Below are 18,223 nucleotides of genomic sequence, written 5' to 3'. Positions count from 1 at the left end.
GTTCTGACTGACGATGGTACATATATGATGATACAATTATAGAGAAATTTAATATGACTATATGTGACAAGATCTTTTACTTTTAGAAGCTTATGGTTGCGAAATATATTACCAATATGAGATTTTGCGTTTGCATTGATGATCCATTGAATTGCTTTCTTTTGTAGAGTAGTTAAACTTTTAATTGCAGAACAGTTGCCAAAAAAGCAATGCCATATTCAGATTTACTCTATATTAATATATAAAGTAAAATCCTCAATTGAGAAGGGAGGTATTTTTTTGCCATAAAGAAGGTATTTAACATTATTCGGATGCTCTGATTGAGGTATTTGATTTGATCTTTCCAGGTTAAGTGCTGGTCAAAATTTAATCCAAGAAACTTAACAGTTTTATTTTGCGCACTAGAAGTCACCTCTTCAATAACATACCCGTTTAATAAAAGGTGCAAGTTGAACGAAACAGGTCATGGGCTAAAAACAATGAGTTTAGTCTTGTCAAAGTTCATTACTAATCTATTATTCCTAAACCAATCTGATGTACCTATCAGCCATTGACTAGTCTCCTCTTTTACTTTATGTAAGTCGTTACCGAATTGCTGCAAAGTAGTGTCATCAGCAAATAGCGTCACTTTGAATGGTGTTGCTTCAGGAAGGTCATTTATTAGGATCAAAAAGAGAAATGGGCCAAGAATACTTCCCTGCGGAACACCACAATTGATGGGTGCACAGGTTGAGACATGATTGTCATCTTGGACTAATTGTTTACGATCATTAAGGTAAGAACTGAACCATCGGAGTACATTATCACTGTACCTGTATTTTTTTTTTGTATTTTGTATTTTTTATGTTTGGGGTGCTAGGGTCGGAGGGGTAACCTCGCCCGGCAAGCGAAGCTAGCCATCACATCATTCGTATAAAGTTCCGATAGGCAGTGTCGTAGTCCGTATCAGATTGGTTCTCCGTCTGTGGGCGTGGTTAGCGTCTAAAAGTTTCCTTGAGAAATTTGACCATTTTTTCCAATAAAATACGGTGGTTACAGTGTCGAATGTCTTTCGGAGGTCTACAAAGATGCACAAGGAATATTTAAAGTCATTTCCCTTCTTGAAAATGTTTTGCATGAAGTTTTGTATGGCGTGTCATGAAGAGTGTTTTGGTCGAAAACCAAATGGGAAGGCGCTTAAGTGCTCTTTTTCAAATGGGCCGAATATTTGCTTGTAAACAACTTCTTCTAAAATTTTGAACAATGATGGCAGAATGCTGATGGGGCGATAGTTTGACATCAATTCCTGTTCTTCGCCTTTGTACAATGGCAAAACTTTGGCTATTTTCCAAGACTGTGGGATGAAGCCAGAAATCAAAGAAATATTAACAAGCCGAGCTAAGGGGTCAGCAATTTCATTCTTTATGCCTTTCAGTACCGAGCAAGAGATCCCATCAAGTCCTTGGCTGTTCTTTTTGAGCAATTCATTTATTATTTTCAGAATTTCTTTTCGATTTACTGCCTTAAAACAATGTTTCCTTGGGTTGTTGATTGATGGGATGTTATGATTTTTTTGAAATTGGTCGTACCGGTAGGTATCTCGTCCCCTACGTGTTGTCCAATTGAGGAGAAGTATTCATTGAAAGAAGAGACCATTTCTTGTTCATTACCTTCGGTTGCACCATTAATCTTTAATTGGGACGGACAACTTCTTTGCGTTTGCTTATATCCTAGGAGTTCTTTCGCACCCCTCCAAGTCTTGTACGAAGAACACCTAGAAACGGCCAAAAAGTTGCATCCAAAAACTCCATTTTATGCCATTAAATATTTATAAAAAACTGGTCTGAATATGCACGTGAATATACTTAGAAACCCAAAATATGCACTTTTGTATACATTTAAAATCCAAAATGTGTAATTCAAAAAATTTTACATTTGAAAGCAAGCAATAGTAAATGAATGACAAAATGACGTGCTCTTTCAAACAGCAAAGACTTTACAATCCCAGTGTAGCACCCAACACACTTCCTTCTACTTCGATGAATTTTTTGGTAATTTTTCGAAAAACCGAAAAAGGGCCCTTTCTCGTTTGGTTTTTTTCCGTTTTGTCTAATTATCACCTTCCTGTTTTTTGGAGTTTCTGTGACCTCGATTTCATAGCAATTACAACTAAACCTTAATAATCTTATGAAATATGTTGTTAGCATGTGAATAATTGAATTGCTCTCAAAATTCGAGTTTCAAATTAGATATATGGTATACGAGTCAAAGGTCAAAACTAAATTCAAACTGGTTCACACCTGTATTGGCAATTTTTGCTCCCTTCATTAGCAAATGAATTGTTTTTAAGATACTTTGTAATAAACATCCATTTCTGAAAAAGGCACCTCGGAAGCAGCTTAGTGTCCGAATCATCCATTATTGAATGATATGCTAGTTGACATCAGCATGGCATTACACATTTTCACAAAAAATAGACTGCACTAGAAATGTAAAAATAAGATTTGCTCTTTAGCTCTGTACATGTGTCCACCCCGCAATTATAGAGTATGTGATCCTCCTCTGCCCGCATGTCATTGCTATTTTGCTTAGAAACTTTTGACTAAAACGTAGATATAGGACTTCGGTTGTTGAAAGTTCGTGGGAAGGGATCCAATGAGCAGTCTTTATTGTGGAACGAGGAAGCTTGCGGAGACATTCAAGTGAGGCTCCGATGGATATCCAACCTGAATTTCATTAGAGAAACGAGAGGAAAAATATATTTTGCACTTTTTAGCATGCTAATTGTTCTAAAGAATTGATTCGAGTCATATTTTATAAGCATCAGAAAAGTGATAGGCAGATAGGCCAAGTATGATCTTGCTAGGGATCACTTTCAAGAAGTTCTTGACATGGAAGATCCATCTAGATAAACTTGAACCTCTGCTATGGCAACGTATTGGTAATGTCAGATTGCCATATCATTTCCCAACTGATATATTAAGTTCCATGATTGAAGGAATTGTTCCATCAGATTTAAAGCACTATTTACCAATGTGCTCGGAATTAATGAACGGGGCCCTATATTGTAACAACTCCAAAAGTTCCATCGCTCTGCAATGAAGACCACATTGAAGATCCCCATGCCAAGAACTAACAACATATGAGACCCTCCTCAGAAGGACCGGACAATTATCTGGCCATCAGATGGTGCCCACGTTCATAGCCAACCTTCCCATAACTGGAATACTTGTCTCATTGGAAGTCGCACTTCCTCATAAGCACACACAAGAATTGCTCAGCACCTGGGACACAAGGTCAAAAGGCAGAGTTGATCACGAAAATTCCCATCCCAATTCATGGGAGACTCTCTCTGAGCACATTTGACGGAAGCGTTTGAGGACCTCCCATCAAATGTTTAAGGCGAACCAAACCAACGTATCAAAAAGGTATTTTTCGTTGAACAACTTATGCTGATCTATTCTAATACCATTAACACACCACCAACCCTTCTGAAAATCTTTTCAAATCCTATAGATTCCTTTAAGTAGTAGCTGAATGATGACACCAGCACAAATTGTGGGAGATCACTAGGGCACTTTTCAACACAGGAGAGGTACTAAAAAGCCAATTTACAAAGCAAAATATTAAAGAAAAAGCGTTGCTAAGGTTTCAAAATGTCTTTTGTAAAAATAGAAAGTGCTAAAAGAGGAGAGTAAATAAAAAAATGGCTCTCAAGTTATTTTCAAGCATGAAAAGTCATGCCAGTCAAGCCATGAGTAGTCATGGGAAGCCCAAGCCATATCTTGCCAAAAAATGCCCAATCAAATGAGGGTACTTTTTGAAATCAGGACATCATGGGGCACAATTTCATTGTGGATGACAAGTTCCGCGGCCGTTCATAAAAAAATAAGTTAAAATTTGAATCGATGTTTTTGAAAATTTCATTTAGCAAAGCCATGGCCAAATCTTAAAACTTAACTTAAACTGTTTCGTTCTTGATGGTCCGGGCCTTGTTTCCCAATCGGTCTAACACGGCCTTCCAGCACTTACCCACTCCAAATCACACTTTTAAAATCAACGATATCTACATTGGGAATCTTTTTGTATTGTAGTGTCTCTCTCGGGGCTGGCACGGGGTAGAGTCACTTACGACAATCGGTGCTTGAATGTTTCAGAAAACGAATGATGCTAATGGTTGTTTGTTTTCAATACTTGTAGACACTTCACTAGCTACTTTCTCTCGCTCACTCAGAAATCCACCATTGATTGTTGATTCATTTTAGACTCATTGTTATTAGCCCACAGCTCTGCCAGACGTGAAATTGCCTGTTCAGGGAAGGATACTTTTTGGGTTATTTTTGGGCCATGCCTCATCTTTCAGCGCTGCCAGGTTGAAATTACCATCATGACTGACCTCAATAATGACAAACTCTCAAGCCTGGTAGCATGCAACAACAAGTCATCCAGCCGTTTTACATCTGCTTTGCCCATTTTTGCCTTCAAAATTGTGAGCGACTATTACGGGCAGGGTGGGCATTTCATTTTTGGACACTTTTGTACACCACTGTCCAAACGTGTCCAAAAATGAGGGTGGACAAAAGTGGACAAAAGTGGACAGAAATTGACAAAAATGCGAAACAAATCTAAAAGAAATTCTACTTGAAATCCATTTTTTTGCTTCAAAAATTGCTCATTGATGGTTCCAAAAGCAAAATAAGTCTTTAAAACCTTTGCCATATGCCTCTAACATGACCCAAAAAGATATTTGAAAGACAGATTCTCAGCTCTATCTCACCTAAGACAGCAAGCAAGGAGCAAAGCCTCCCTCTGTCATAATACAGCAGGTGCAAAGCATTCAAAAACTGGAAGAGCTAAGTTATTTTCTCGTGAAATGGCTTCATCTATTCAACATTGTTGACTTTTTTTGTAACAAAATTGTTGTTTAAAATCATGAGTCATTGTGGATTTCCCCTTAAAAAGAGCAAATACTGAAAATAGAACATAGTACCCAATTGCTGAAATTTAAGAATGATACATTTTGTACTTTTATGGTTTTCTTCCACATGCAAGTTACTTTAAAAATTGTTAGGTAAGTCTTTTTAGCTTTTAAAGATGCGTTTGATGACAGAAAATGAGAAGAATCAATACAACATTCTGCCCACCTTTATCTACTTTTGTCCACTTTTGGACATCAAGTGGACAAAACTGTCCAAAAGTCAAGCTGATTCTCAAAATTGCCTAACCTGATTACGGGAGGAGACGTGTTGTAGTGTTACTCACAGTACTGATAAAGTTTTTTGCGAATGCCAAGACTTCTAATAACAATTTTCCTTCTTATTGAAACAAAAGGAACAACTTTTGTAAGAGATTATCTTGGATTCTAGCTCATATTAAAATATTAATCCACTTAAAACCTACAAAGAGATAACATTTCCAAAAACGTAATAAATAGATATTGGGTGTAACCCTAGTTGCGTTTCCAACTAGAATTTTATTCAAATCCATGGAGCAAACGAAAAGATATCTTGTTTTCAAAGATTGCATTTGCATCAAATTTGATCACAAATTGCTCCGATTATATCTTAAAGCAATTGCCAAGAAATATAATAAGCTTTTTCTATGCCTAAAATATAAATGGAAATAATTCAATTTTCTGAAGCAGGTAGAAAAACCAGAATATACTATGCAATATAGCTTAAAACTCACTTAAGGTCAATATTTCACAGTGGTGATGCCATACTCGTCAATTGCAACTTTAAGCAAGCCTAATCTTGAACTTTGACAAAATTCTATTAACATATAATAAAAACACCGCTAGTACGTAGAAATTATTTTTTGCAAAAAGTGACAAATTTGAAAATTAAACTGTATCATTTATCGTTCAAATATTTAAGGAACTTAATAGGATAGTGTAGCTTTCGGTACTTAACAAAAATGAAAGGCAATTTGACATGTTTTAAGCGACATTTTTTGCTACTTTTAGCTCTTAAATAAATCTTAAAGAAATCTGAAAGGAAATGGAGCAATATTATTTCTTTTCGTGCCATTGAAAAAGACATTCATATTCCTTGGGAATAACTGGAAACACAATTAGGCCATTTTTCGATCTTTTAAGACGTAAAACGCAACGTTTGAGTTGTAATAAGTAAGCATGTGCTTCATAGAAGTTTATGCAATTTTAGGTCAATACTTAAATAAGAGTACGTTTAATACTAATTGATTACGTTTTTTTGACAATGATGCATTTTAACGGGCTTTAAGTGATTTAACACACTTATCTGAGATACTTTTAAACATGTGTATTTCACAAAAGTTGTTGATTTTGCTTCTTGGACAAAGAAAAACATATCTAGATGTATTGGCATTTGAGCAAACACTTAACCAGAAAATATAACCACCATGAGTGGTTAGCGCAATTTCCTATCATGAGAGAGATCCCCGGTTGAATTTCCTCCCCAACCTTTCTCAAAGGAAACTTTTAGATGCTAACCATGTCCACAGACGGAGAACCAAAAACTGATACCGGACTTGAAACTGCTTAACGGAATTTGGATGTGGACGTTGTGATGGTTGGCTTCCCTGGCTTGGTTAGGCGCACCCCTCCAACCCTAGCACCCCACACCCCCAAAAAAAGAACTGCTCCAGGAGACCTTTAACTAGAGGAGTGGACATCCGCGGAGCTAGGCCGATCTTTCTTTTTGTCACAGCTCTTTGAACAAGTCATAAATGGAAACAGGCAGTAAGGTACTGGTATTTGAGACCAAACTACACATCTTTTATTATATTCATAATTACCTATTCTTAAAACTCTAGAATTTTTACTACCTAACCCAGACACTTTCAATATTTTCATTGAAAGGAATATAACTCAAAATTTTGTCGTAAAAACTCTATTTTGTTTTTTAAATGCCTTTTCCTAATGTATGGTAGTATCCCTTGTGTCTTTTGGGGAGCTGAAATGTTGTTTTCACAACGTGGCCTAGCTTCGCCAACTGCAATGTCCAATCCCCTTGTTAAAGGTATCCATGGTTAATCTGAGCGTTATAGTGTTGTTTTCCAATAATTCTTGCATTGTTAATGACCAAACTGAATGGGACCGCTTCAGGTATTCAGAAAGGTGTAAAAATATAAGAAGAATGAACAGTCAGTATCTTTTAAATGTCAAAGCCTCTGTCTTGAATAACTCGTAATTTCGCCCTGTTTTAAGCACTTTTTAAGCTTGAATTGATATGGTTCTGTACGTCTTAAGATTTTGGCGCTTTTATCCACATTTTATTTGACGGCACTGTCTTGAAACGTACCTCACGAACTGATGACGATTAACGCGATACAAATATCAAACCAACATTTCTTGTCTAGACTTGCGGATTATGGCTGCTTAAAGGCCAGTTTCGATAGTATTTCCTACCTGGTAGCTCTGAAAGATGAGCCATGCATGGCGGGCATGACCCAAAACTGACCTAAAAAATGTCCTTCCCAGAACAGGCAATTTCACCTCTGGCAGAGCTGTGGGCTAATAAGAATGAGTCAAAAATGAATCAGCAAACAATGGTGGATTTCTGAGTGAGCGAGAGAAAGTAGCTAGTGAAGTGTCTACAAGTATTGAAAACAAACAACTATTAGGATCATTTGTTTCCTGAAACATTCAAGCACCGATTGATATAAGTGACTCTACCCCGTGCCAGCCCCGAGAGAGACACTACAATACAAACAGATTCCGAATGCAGATATCATTGATTTTAAAAGTGTGATTTGGAGTGGGTAAGTGTTGGAAAGCCGGGTTAAACCGGTTCAAATTTGCAAAAACATCGATTCAAATTTAACTTTGTTTTTCATGAGGAGCCACGGAACTTGTCATCCACAATGAAATTCTGTCCTGATTTCAAAAAGTACCCTCATTTGTCTGGGCATTTTTTTGGCATCCTGTGTAATGCTGTGACAGTTGATAAAAAATACAATGTTAAATAAACCGTTCCTTTTGTGGTTGGATGAAGTGGAACTCTACTTTAAACCCTGAACAAAGAACTATGAAGCCTCAAAAGAGCAAGTAACTTACCAAAATTAGATGGTAACGTCATTTTCCTTTCCTGCTTAAATGTCCCAATAGCCGCATTACGCTACTCGAAATATGGTTTACGTCTTGCACTTCAGATTGCGCTTTATAAGTCAGCCTCTAGCAAATAAGGGCCGATTGGGCCGATTTCTATCTTTTGAATTATAACACGTTTGTGTTCTTTTGGGTAGTTTTATCAAAAAAAAATTAAATAATGAATGACCCGGGTCACATAACGTTCGGAAAAGATATCGCTTTCATGGCATGTCACGAGTAGTTTATTTAACAATCCATGGTGCCTCTTCCCGTTTAGTTTGGGCAGTGTTGCAAAGAAGGGCTCCAATAACACAGAATTACAAACCCTTTTGACATCCAAATAGGGATAAACACAGAGCTATTGTATTCATTGTTTTGTATACTGTCAGCATACAAGCGACTTTTCATCAGCCCATTATTTCATTGAAGTGTACTAAAAAAGCTAATGCCAAGTTTAGAAAAGTGTTGCTTTTAAAGCTAGTCACCAAAAACTTGTGAAACTGTACTATAAAGAAGTGTAGAGCCTTGGGATTTCATATGGTAGAAGAAAGTGTCACCACACTTCTTACTGATGACAAAATGTTGGCACCAAATATTGTTTTCGTATTTCTGCATGTTTTCGTCATTTGCCTTGTAATATCGTCTTTTTCAAGTGAATGTTGGACTTAAATGGTTTAAATTAGTTGTCGAACGGTTTTGTCAATGAAAAATTGGAAGCACTGGATGTGCTGAAATCATGGTAGTTCTTGCCATGATTGTGGCGCAGCCTGACTAGCTCACGTAGCTGAAATCCGATCCGGTACTTTGCGCGTCTCTATTTGTTGGAAATGGTATTGTCAAAGTGTTGGGGAGTTATATATCATACAGTATATGATCTTTTGTAAAATGATTATTTGCATGTCATAATTGTTCGGGATTTACCCACAATGAATTTGAAACGTGTCTCAGACAAGTTGTTGGCTTATTCATTGTGTCAATTGGGCAATAAATTATTCATTTAATAATCTCTGGATGAGGTCTGGCATCGTAGAGCGTGTTTTCTCGTTTCTACGTTTGTTTGTCTGCAACTACACAAAGCAGAGGGCGCTTCCTCCGCTCAACGAAAAAAACTATTCTAGTCATTGCCTTAAAAAGTCCGACCGAAGGGGTCAATAAAGCGAATCATAGTGTTCTGCGACCTTCTTTGAATATACTTCACCTATAAGCCATGATTTTTTTCTTTGGCATCAATCTATTTCTCAAGCAGACAGATATGCCTTTTGGCACCATTATGCAGAGGGAAATAAATAGAAATTAAGAATCGAGGTTACAAGACATCAATTGGAATAACTTCCGTTGAAGATAATCTGATTTAGAACATTTTTTGAGCGGAGCAGAAACGGAGTAAAGGAATCAATTAAATTTGTTCATAAACATGCGAAAGTTGCAACGACCGATTAAAATATATAAGTTGGTCATGCATATAGTAGTGATTATTACTGTCGTGTTCAACTCAGTGGTGTTGACGTTACAGAACCACGTGGTATATTAAGGCAGAGGGCATATCTTGCGAGCATCCTCGACCCAACTTAAATTCCTATTATCGTTGACGCTGTTTACCATACCTTGATGTAAAACTGTGAAGTACCAGCCTCAAAATCATTTTCCTCACCTTCCAGTCCCAATTCCGCTTTATATAAGAAAGATTCCCCATCAAGGATAGCTTAGAAATTAACCTCTAAATGAGTATGTTTTGGCTCTGAAAAGAGCCTTGTGCGGTTGGATCTTAGCACCGATCAAAATTCATTTACTTCTTCTTGGGGGCGGCCTTCTTTTTGGGAGAGGTTTTCTTCACCTTCTTCACGGGAGTCTTTTTGGCGGGTGCAGCCTTCTTCTTGGGGGTCTTGGCCTTCTTGGGTTTGGCAGCAGCAGCGGCGGGTTTCTTGGCAGCAGTCTTCTTCTTAGGAGACTTAGCCTTCTTCTCACCAGCGGGCTTCTTGGCCGCAACTTTTTTCTTAGGAGTCTTGGCCTTCTTGGGCTTGGCAACAGCCTTAGGCTTCTCGACCTTGGCGGCAGCGGCCAGTTTGAACGAGCCGGAGGCACCAGCTCCCTTGGTTTGGACGAGCTTCTTCTTCTCGACCAAAGCCTTGAGGGCCTTCTTGATGAAATGGGCGTTCTTAACCACATCGACTTTGTAGTTGGCAGCGATGTACTTCTTGATGGCGGGCAAAGATGAGCCGTTGCGCTCCTTCAACGCCTTGATGGCCGCCATCACCATCACCGATGTAGGGGGATGGGTAGGCTTAGCCTTGGGCTTGGAAACCTTTTTGGTTTTAGCGGGTGAATCACTCATCTTGATGGCAGCGTTTCTGGGAATAGAATACCGTGACAAACGGTTCCATCCTTTTTATATAGGGAACACATCGTCCATTGCCACCAGTTTCGCCGCCATTTTTTGAAATAACCGGGACATCAACTGAACCAGAACAAGCAAGAACCAAAACCTGTCTGCATCTGCCTGTTGATTGGTTCGCACCAAGAGCGAGTTCATTGCCGATCCAGCTTGCTTAACAAGGCAGGCGCGGTAATGGGTCCATTTCCTCTTGCTCACCCTTGTTTCTCGGAAATACGGACTGGGATTGGTCCAAATTTGACAGGGGGAGAGGAGGAGTAGCTATGGCGTTGAAACCCGGATTGTGGCGCCCTCCCTTGGGTATAAAAGCTGTGGACTTTGGAACATCTACATCATAAGCATTTAGAGTAAACTTGTGAACAATGACTGGACGAGGCAAAGGAGGCAAAGGTTTGGGTAAAGGAGGCGCGAAGCGTCATCGCAAAGTCTTGCGTGATAACATCCAAGGTATCACCAAGCCCGCTATCCGACGATTGGCTCGTCGTGGTGGCGTCAAGCGTATCTCTGGATTGATCTACGAAGAGACTCGTGGTGTCCTCAAGGTGTTCCTTGAGAATGTCATCCGTGATGCCGTCACCTACACTGAACACGCCAAGCGAAAGACCGTCACCGCCATGGACGTGGTCTACGCTATGAAGCGACAAGGCCGAACCCTTTACGGATTCGGTGGTTAAACAAACCCTACCCATCAGCAACACAACCAAAGAACCGGTCCTTTTCAGGACCACAACTCAGTCTAAATTGGAGATCAAAATTGAGCATAACAGTAGTAATATTAAATTGCAAGAGTAGGGAAAGGATTTGTTGAGACATTGTAGAACTGTTCCAAGTGGACAATTGTGGCAGAGAGGGAAACAGTCTGTTACAAGTGACATGGCGTTCAGGCAATGATCCTTTTGGTGGTACACGCAGTGCTTTGAATGTTGGGAAAAATGTGCCGAATGGCGTTTGTGAAGTGGCGTTGATGTTCAACATTCCAAAACTGACCAATTCGAAATTCAGTGGGCACAACAAATTTTACTGTCAGTGGCCGCTATAAACATTCAATGGCCAAGAGAAAAAGTAAATGGCCACTGTCCCTTACATTGGCCACAAAACATCAGCATTACTTGTCCACCATGTAGTCTGAAGTTGGTCACAATGGAGTACTCTGAATGTCCACGAATTAAAAACAAACTATCTCTTTGTGGAAATCTAATAATCATCAATTTTCATGGCAGTTTTAGAATCACTTTTTGTAGCCAAAATACTCCTTAAGATTAAGTTTAATCACTTGCAGAAAATAATAATAACAACCTTCATTACGATTCTGAAACGTAAAATTAAATGGTGTATAGAACTGTATGTACAAACATCCTAAACAAGAATATAAACATGAGGTGGTCAAATTGATAACTGTTCATTGACTGTCACATTCTTTTTCATTAATGGGCTATGAATGTGCCAATTCCCGATGCTTGCCTGTTACTTGACCGACAACTCACTTCCAAGGACCATTTTAAGTAGCCACTAAAAATACACCAACGATAGCTGCGACCTACCCCAAAGCTATGATATTATTGGGAAATCCTCACTTTTTCTGAGAAATCAAGGGCTTCTTAAACTGAAAGATTCTGAACCAAATCATTGAGGAAACGAATTAGTCTTCGTAATTTTCAATAACACATAGAACCCTGGATTCCTTAAATATAAGCCAGTAACCTGGGTTCAAAACAATTCATTCCTTATCAGATCACAGTTAATATCTTAGTGAATGGCGGACCAAACTTAATTTGAAGGCTTAAATCTGTCAAACATGGATTTTTGGCCTTGAAAAAGGCCTTTGGGTGCTTGAAACACACTCCTGGGATGTTTACTTGGAGGAGGTGTATTTGGTGACGGCTTTGGTTCCCTCAGAAACGGCATGCTTGGCCAACTCTCCAGGCAAGAGGAGTCGCACGGCGGTTTGGATCTCCCGGGAGGTGATGGTCGAACGATTGTTATAGTGAGCCAGGCGAGAAGCCTCAGAGGCAATACGCTCAAAGATATCATTCACGAACGAGTTCATGATGGACATGGCCTTGGAAGAGATGCCAGTGTCGGGATGGACCTGCTTCAACACCTTGTAGATGTAGATAGCGTAGGACTCCTTGCGCTTGCGGTTCTTCTTCTTGTCGCCCTTGGAGATGTTCTTTTGGGCTTTGCCGGCCTTCTTGGCAGCTTTTCCGGAGACTTTGGGAGGCATGGTGACAGTGATGAGCTGGTCGTGAGTTCAAACAAGTTTGATGATGAGTCAAACTCGAGCACAGCTTTTATATGGCGAGCGATGTTCTCAGAGCCGTTCCTCACACTGGTTGGCTGACTAGACCCAGTCATATGTTAGAGAAAGGAAAGGAGAGGGCAAATTAACCGTTCAATGTGACGGGTTTCCTGGATGTTGGTAACCATAGTGAGAGTAGAGCAGCGTCTCTTCTTAGAACCAAAGGGCAATGACTCTTGATAATCAGGGAAGCCAAAATAAAATGACCTATACCAGTTGGAATCCATGATTTTTTGCCAACTGAGAATGGAAGCATTAGAATAAATAGTAACATTCATAAGCAAAAACCGAACTGTCGCAAAAAGAGGATGAATGCTATGAACTTTGAAGTTCAAGTTTGGGAAAGGCAACACAAATTTATTTAGATTCCATGGTGCTTAACTTATGCAAACTTGTATTAAGTTATGGGAGCTTGTGTTGAGGTAGTTCACCTAGTGTAGAGTTAGACACGCTTGTATTGAATGGACTAAACCAAGCTTGTGTTCAGGTGGTTCATCTTGTGATGAGTTAGACAAGCTCGAGTTGAATTGTCTTGAGTGAAACAAGCTTGTCTTTAGTGAAACAAGCTTTCCTTGAGTTTGAGACAAACACGCTTTTCTTGACTTGGGTCACCGCTTGTGTTGAGTTAGACCACCAGGTGTTGAGTAAGACAAGATAGTCTTATTTTGAGCAAGTTGGTGTTGAGTTAGACTTTCTTGAGTTGATTTATGCTACATTGTTTTCGAACTTATGTTGAGTTTGTCCTGAGTAGACTAACTCATCAAGAATTGGTTTTGACCAGCCTCTGCTGATTTGGCAAGGTTGTGTTAAATTGAGATCAGGAAGCTTGTGTTTATTAAAACAACCTTGAATCGAGATAAGCAAGCTATGTTGAGTTAGACAATCTTAAATCAATCTTCCCGAGCTTGATTTAAGATTGTCTCATGTCAGACAAGCTTGTGTTGAGTTAGACCACCAGGTGTTAAGTAAGACAAGATAGTCTTATTTTGAGCAAGTTGGTGTTGAGTTAGACTTTCTTGAGTTGAAATAGAGAATCTTGAATTAAGTTAAACAAGCTTGTCTTGGGATACAAAAGTTTTCTTGAGTTAGACAAGTTTGTGTTAACTTGAGTCACCTTGTATTTGGTTTAGCAAGGTGGTGTTGAGTTAGGCAATCTTGAATTGAGTTAAGCAAGCTTGTCTTGAGTCAGACAAGCTTGTGTGGAGTTGGACTACCTTATGTTTAGTAAGACAAGACAGTCTTACTTTGGGCAAGTTTGTGTTGAGTTAGACATGCTTGTTTTGGGACAGAAAAGCTTTTATTGAGGGTTTAGCAAGGTGATCCTGAGTTACATCAATATTTTCTTGAACAGACTTAAACAATCTTGGGTTGAGTTAGGCAAGGTTGTGTTGAATTGAGATAAGCAAGCTTGTCTTGAGTCAGATTGTGTCGAGATGGACTACCTTGTGTTGAGAAAGAACAGATAGTCTTCCTTTAGTCTTTCTTTGGGCAAGTTTGTGCCTGATACATTGTGTTGAGTTTTTAAACTTATGTTGAGCTTGTGCTAGCTTAAACTACCTTGTGTCGAGTTAAACACGCTTGCCTTGATTTAAACAGGCTTGCATTAGGACAGAAAAGCTTTTCTTGAGTTAGGCAAGCTTGTCTTGACTTGGGTTACCTTGTGTTTGGTTTAGCAAGGTGGTGTTGAGTTAGACAGATATTTTCTTGAACAGACTTAAACAATCTTGCGTTGAATTAGAGCTTGTGCTGGGTTAAACTTGGTGTTTGTGTTGACAAGGCCATAAAAAGGCCAATTACATTTTTTTAAGGAACTCAATGTTCATGCATCGCTACAAGCACACATACAAAAGAGACTGCGTGGTAACACTGAAATGCCCTCCTCGGAGGATTAGTTCACAGCTGTTTTTTTAGGACAAAGGCAGCTGATTGGCTAGTTTCAAAGAGAAAACTGAGGGTAAAGAAGACCGTTTAGAACCCCGCTTTTGACTACAAATACTCTCAGAACCCTCTTCTACAGCATCTTTGAGATTCATTGAGATATCTTTCGACGCATCTCAATTTACTAAGTAATCATGTCCGGACGAGGCAAAGGAGGCAAAGTTAAGGGCAAGGCCAAGAGCCGATCCAACCGTGCTGGACTCCAGTTCCCTGTTGGGCGTATCCATCGTCTTCTCCGCAAGGGAAACTACGCCGAACGAGTGGGAGCCGGTGCCCCCGTGTACTTGGCCGCTGTCATGGAGTACTTGGCGGCTGAGGTCCTCGAGTTGGCTGGCAACGCTGCCCGTGACAACAAGAAGACCCGTATCATTCCCCGTCACTTGCAACTGGCCATACGTAACGACGAGGAATTGAACAAGCTCCTGTCCGGTGTGACCATCGCTCAAGGCGGTGTACTGCCCAACATTCAAGCCGTCCTCCTCCCCAAGAAGACCGAGAAGAAGGCTTAAATCTTCCCATTGCAACATCCTACCTCCAAAGGCCCTTTTCAGGGCCAAAAACACTTTTCAAAGAATTGTAATAGCAATTGGGTATCTCAATTTCCATTGAGCATCATGGTGAAACGTGTTAGGATCTCCAAAGTTGATGCATGGTCATTAGAGGCCTGGATAAAAAGGGTGATATTGGCAATTCTTAACGGTTAACAATCATAATCCTTTCAATATATTGATAACATCAATTTTCAATATAATGCAGCCAGGGGAAGAAACCTTAAGGTAATGATGAATATGTCAGAATACCGTGATACGAGTATTATGAACAATATTAATGCTATGAAATTTAGGAACACGTTTACCTTGAATGAAACACCATCTTAGCTAGTGCTCTATCGCGAATCTTGCGCTTTTTCTCTTTCCTTAACCTTACAATGATATATCTCATGCTAATCCTGTTAATTTAAATCGCCTCACTTCAATTCATACCCCTCAGAACCATTTTTCCTCCCCTTACTTTTTTCAGCTTTGGATTTTACAGTTCCTTTTTAGGGAGTCTTGACTACATCAATTATGGTCGATTGGGGGTGAATAATATTGCATCTTTTCCCAATGATAAGAAAACATCATTATTCCCAAAATAATATTCATGCAACTGCAACACGGACAACAGCAGTTATATCTATACTTAAACTATTTGCGAGGAAGTAAAGCCAGGTGGACAATTCTTTGGACCGAGAAAATGCTCGGCTCTTTGCATCATTTGGCGAACGGATCACAACGACACGACTCAGACGTGTACATCATGACTCTAACCAAAGCCATCATTATGCCCTATTGTAGGACGTTCTTGAGCAAAGTGATACATTCAGCCTCGCAAAACCCTCTTCCTTCGTCAAGACATGAGTACATATTAACAGCATATATTTTGTTTATTTTTCAATACAACGGGCATTTGGACGCAGATATGACTCAATGGAACAAAAATGTTGGCCTTGAAAAAGGCCTGTTGTAAGGTACGTAGTGAAGTCCGCTGGGATTTGAGCAAAGCTTAGGCACGCTCACCACGGATGCGGCGGGCGAGCTGGATGTCCTTGGGCATGATGGTGACGCGCTTAGCGTGGATGGCGCACAAGTTGGTGTCCTCAAAGAGACCCACCAAGTAGGCCTCGGAGGCCTCTTGCAGAGCCATGACGGCGCTCGACTGGAAGCGCAAGTCGGTCTTGAAGTCCTGGGCAATCTCACGCACCAGACGTTGGAAGGGCAGCTTGCGGATGAGCAATTCCGTGGACTTTTGGTAGCGACGGATCTCACGCAGAGCCACGGTTCCGGGACGATAACGATGCGGCTTCTTCACACCGCCGGTGGCCGGGGCGGATTTACGGGCAGCCTTGGTGGCCAACTGCTTCCGGGGCGCTTTGCCACCAGTAGATTTACGGGCAGTTTGTTTGGTACGAGCCATGATTCTAGTTGAACGCGAGATTCAAAAATGATGAGCACTTTGCAGAAGTGTCGGGTCTTTATACTATGTATGATGGAGACTAGCTCAAATGAAATAAATGCCATTTTTGTTACAATGTTGATAACTGAAAGTTTTTGAAGCACAAGCAACCATCATTAATGTATTTTGACACTTTCAAGGGCAAAGAAATTACAATGTTTAGACTCTACAAGTGAACTTAAACATTGTTTCAATACACATAAATACAATTTGTACTCATGTGATTGTGGGAACTAAAAATTTGCGGGTCATCACAGAGAGACCAACGGTTTTTCCAAGGGCCAAAAACATCAGCTGCTCTAGGCAACAGCGACTCAGGAGAACAAGCGTTTTCGTTCAGAGTATAAATACAATGCGGTCCTGCCATCTAGTATCAATTTCTATTGAACAATCATCATGACAGGACGAGGCAAAGGAGGCAAAGGTTTGGGTAAAGGAGGCGCCAAGCGTCATCGCAAAGTCTTGCGTGATAACATCCAAGGTATTACCAAGCCCGCTATCCGGCGATTGGCTCGTCGTGGTGGAGTCAAGCGTATCTCTGGCTTGATCTATGAAGAGACTCGTGGGGTCCTCAAGGTGTTCCTTGAGAATGTCATCCGTGATGCCGTCACCTACACTGAACACGCCAAGCGAAAGACCGTCACCGCCATGGACGTGGTCTACGCTCTGAAGCGACAAGGCCGAACCCTGTATGGATTCGGAGGTTAATTCCAACATTATCGTCCCTGACCACATACCATATCCAACATCAGGCCCTTTTAAGGGCCACCACCAGATCCCTCACAAAGACGAAAAGCTATATGTACCATAATACAAAATGAAACATTTATCTTCACTTACCAAGCCGATTAAGGTGAAAGTAATCCAAGTGTAGGCACCATCTATCAGCAATTATAATGCATCTCACGATTAGTACACACTACTACATGCCAATCCAATTTTGAGAATCCAGCGGCCAAGAGAACCAATACTTGACGAGTAATGCATTTCTATACCTCCTTTAACCTTCAATAAGTGTTGAACAATCTAATTTACATATCACCATCCTTGTTATCACTCTTGACATCTACTGAATGTGTGTCTGATACATTGGGTTTTTATAATTCTTATTCCTCATTAACAAGAAAGAGGTCTTAAATCGACCAATTCTACCCGTTAAATCTTCCATTCAAATTATGTGTTAGTAAGTGTACCTAAAACATAGTGTTCACGTTAAATAAAAAAATTCATGAGTGTTTTCAGAAGATTGCATTGAAGGGGATCAAAACAATAATTTGTTCAACAGCTGACGAGTGACCAGATTTATGGAAAATAAAACAACCCAAAATCATGACCCTTGTTTGACAATCATTGGGACTTTGCTCTACGGAGCCGGGAAACGGAATGAAATGACATTCAGTCTATACCCGGTACAGATTGGATGTAATGTAGAGTTACTACAGTCCAAATTTAATTGGAAGAAAGTATTTACTGCATTGAGATATGATGCCAATCATAGGATATTTAGTGCATAAGGGTTTATCGACATCAAATGTATCATTGGTACTTT

General features: G+C 39.9%; 6 protein-coding genes across 6 annotated transcripts; 3 read left to right on the top strand and 3 right to left on the bottom strand.

Moving 5' to 3' along the window:
- Positions 1-9,301: 9,301 nt before the first annotated feature.
- LOC131890372 (histone H1-like) lies at positions 9,302-10,419 on the bottom strand. The gene has a single exon (XM_059239709.1). It carries the CDS (start codon positions 10,380-10,382, stop codon positions 9,837-9,839), a length of 546 nt encoding a protein of 181 aa, XP_059095692.1. The 5' UTR covers positions 10,383-10,419; the 3' UTR covers positions 9,302-9,836.
- Positions 10,420-10,758: 339 nt separating this feature from the next.
- On the top strand, positions 10,759-11,137 carry LOC131890377 (histone H4-like). The gene has a single exon (XM_059239714.1). The coding sequence runs from the start codon at positions 10,805-10,807 to the stop codon at positions 11,114-11,116; it is 312 nt and encodes a 103-aa protein (XP_059095697.1). The 5' UTR covers positions 10,759-10,804; the 3' UTR covers positions 11,117-11,137.
- A 1,006-nt stretch (positions 11,138-12,143) lies between these two features.
- LOC131890375 (histone H2B.3-like) lies at positions 12,144-12,861 on the bottom strand. The gene has a single exon (XM_059239712.1). It carries the CDS (start codon positions 12,664-12,666, stop codon positions 12,295-12,297), a length of 372 nt encoding a protein of 123 aa, XP_059095695.1. The 5' UTR covers positions 12,667-12,861; the 3' UTR covers positions 12,144-12,294.
- Positions 12,862-14,713: 1,852 nt separating this feature from the next.
- Positions 14,714-15,640, top strand: LOC131890374 (histone H2A). Its single transcript, XM_059239711.1, has one exon. It carries the CDS (start codon positions 14,814-14,816, stop codon positions 15,186-15,188), a length of 375 nt encoding a protein of 124 aa, XP_059095694.1. The 5' UTR covers positions 14,714-14,813; the 3' UTR covers positions 15,189-15,640.
- Positions 15,641-16,086: 446 nt separating this feature from the next.
- LOC131890373 (histone H3) lies at positions 16,087-16,681 on the bottom strand. Its single transcript, XM_059239710.1, has one exon. The coding sequence runs from the start codon at positions 16,633-16,635 to the stop codon at positions 16,225-16,227; it is 411 nt and encodes a 136-aa protein (XP_059095693.1). The 5' UTR covers positions 16,636-16,681; the 3' UTR covers positions 16,087-16,224.
- Positions 16,682-17,066: 385 nt separating this feature from the next.
- On the top strand, positions 17,067-18,007 carry LOC131890376 (histone H4). Its single transcript, XM_059239713.1, has one exon. It carries the CDS (start codon positions 17,071-17,073, stop codon positions 17,380-17,382), a length of 312 nt encoding a protein of 103 aa, XP_059095696.1. The 5' UTR covers positions 17,067-17,070; the 3' UTR covers positions 17,383-18,007.
- Positions 18,008-18,223: the final 216 nt, after the last annotated feature.

This window comes from Tigriopus californicus, chromosome 11, assembly GCF_007210705.1.
Source record: "Tigriopus californicus strain San Diego chromosome 11, Tcal_SD_v2.1, whole genome shotgun sequence".
NCBI lineage: Eukaryota > Metazoa > Arthropoda > Copepoda > Harpacticoida > Harpacticidae > Tigriopus > Tigriopus californicus.
The sequence above is the reverse complement of the archived record's forward strand: the minus strand, read 5'-3'. Positions and strand labels throughout refer to the sequence as shown.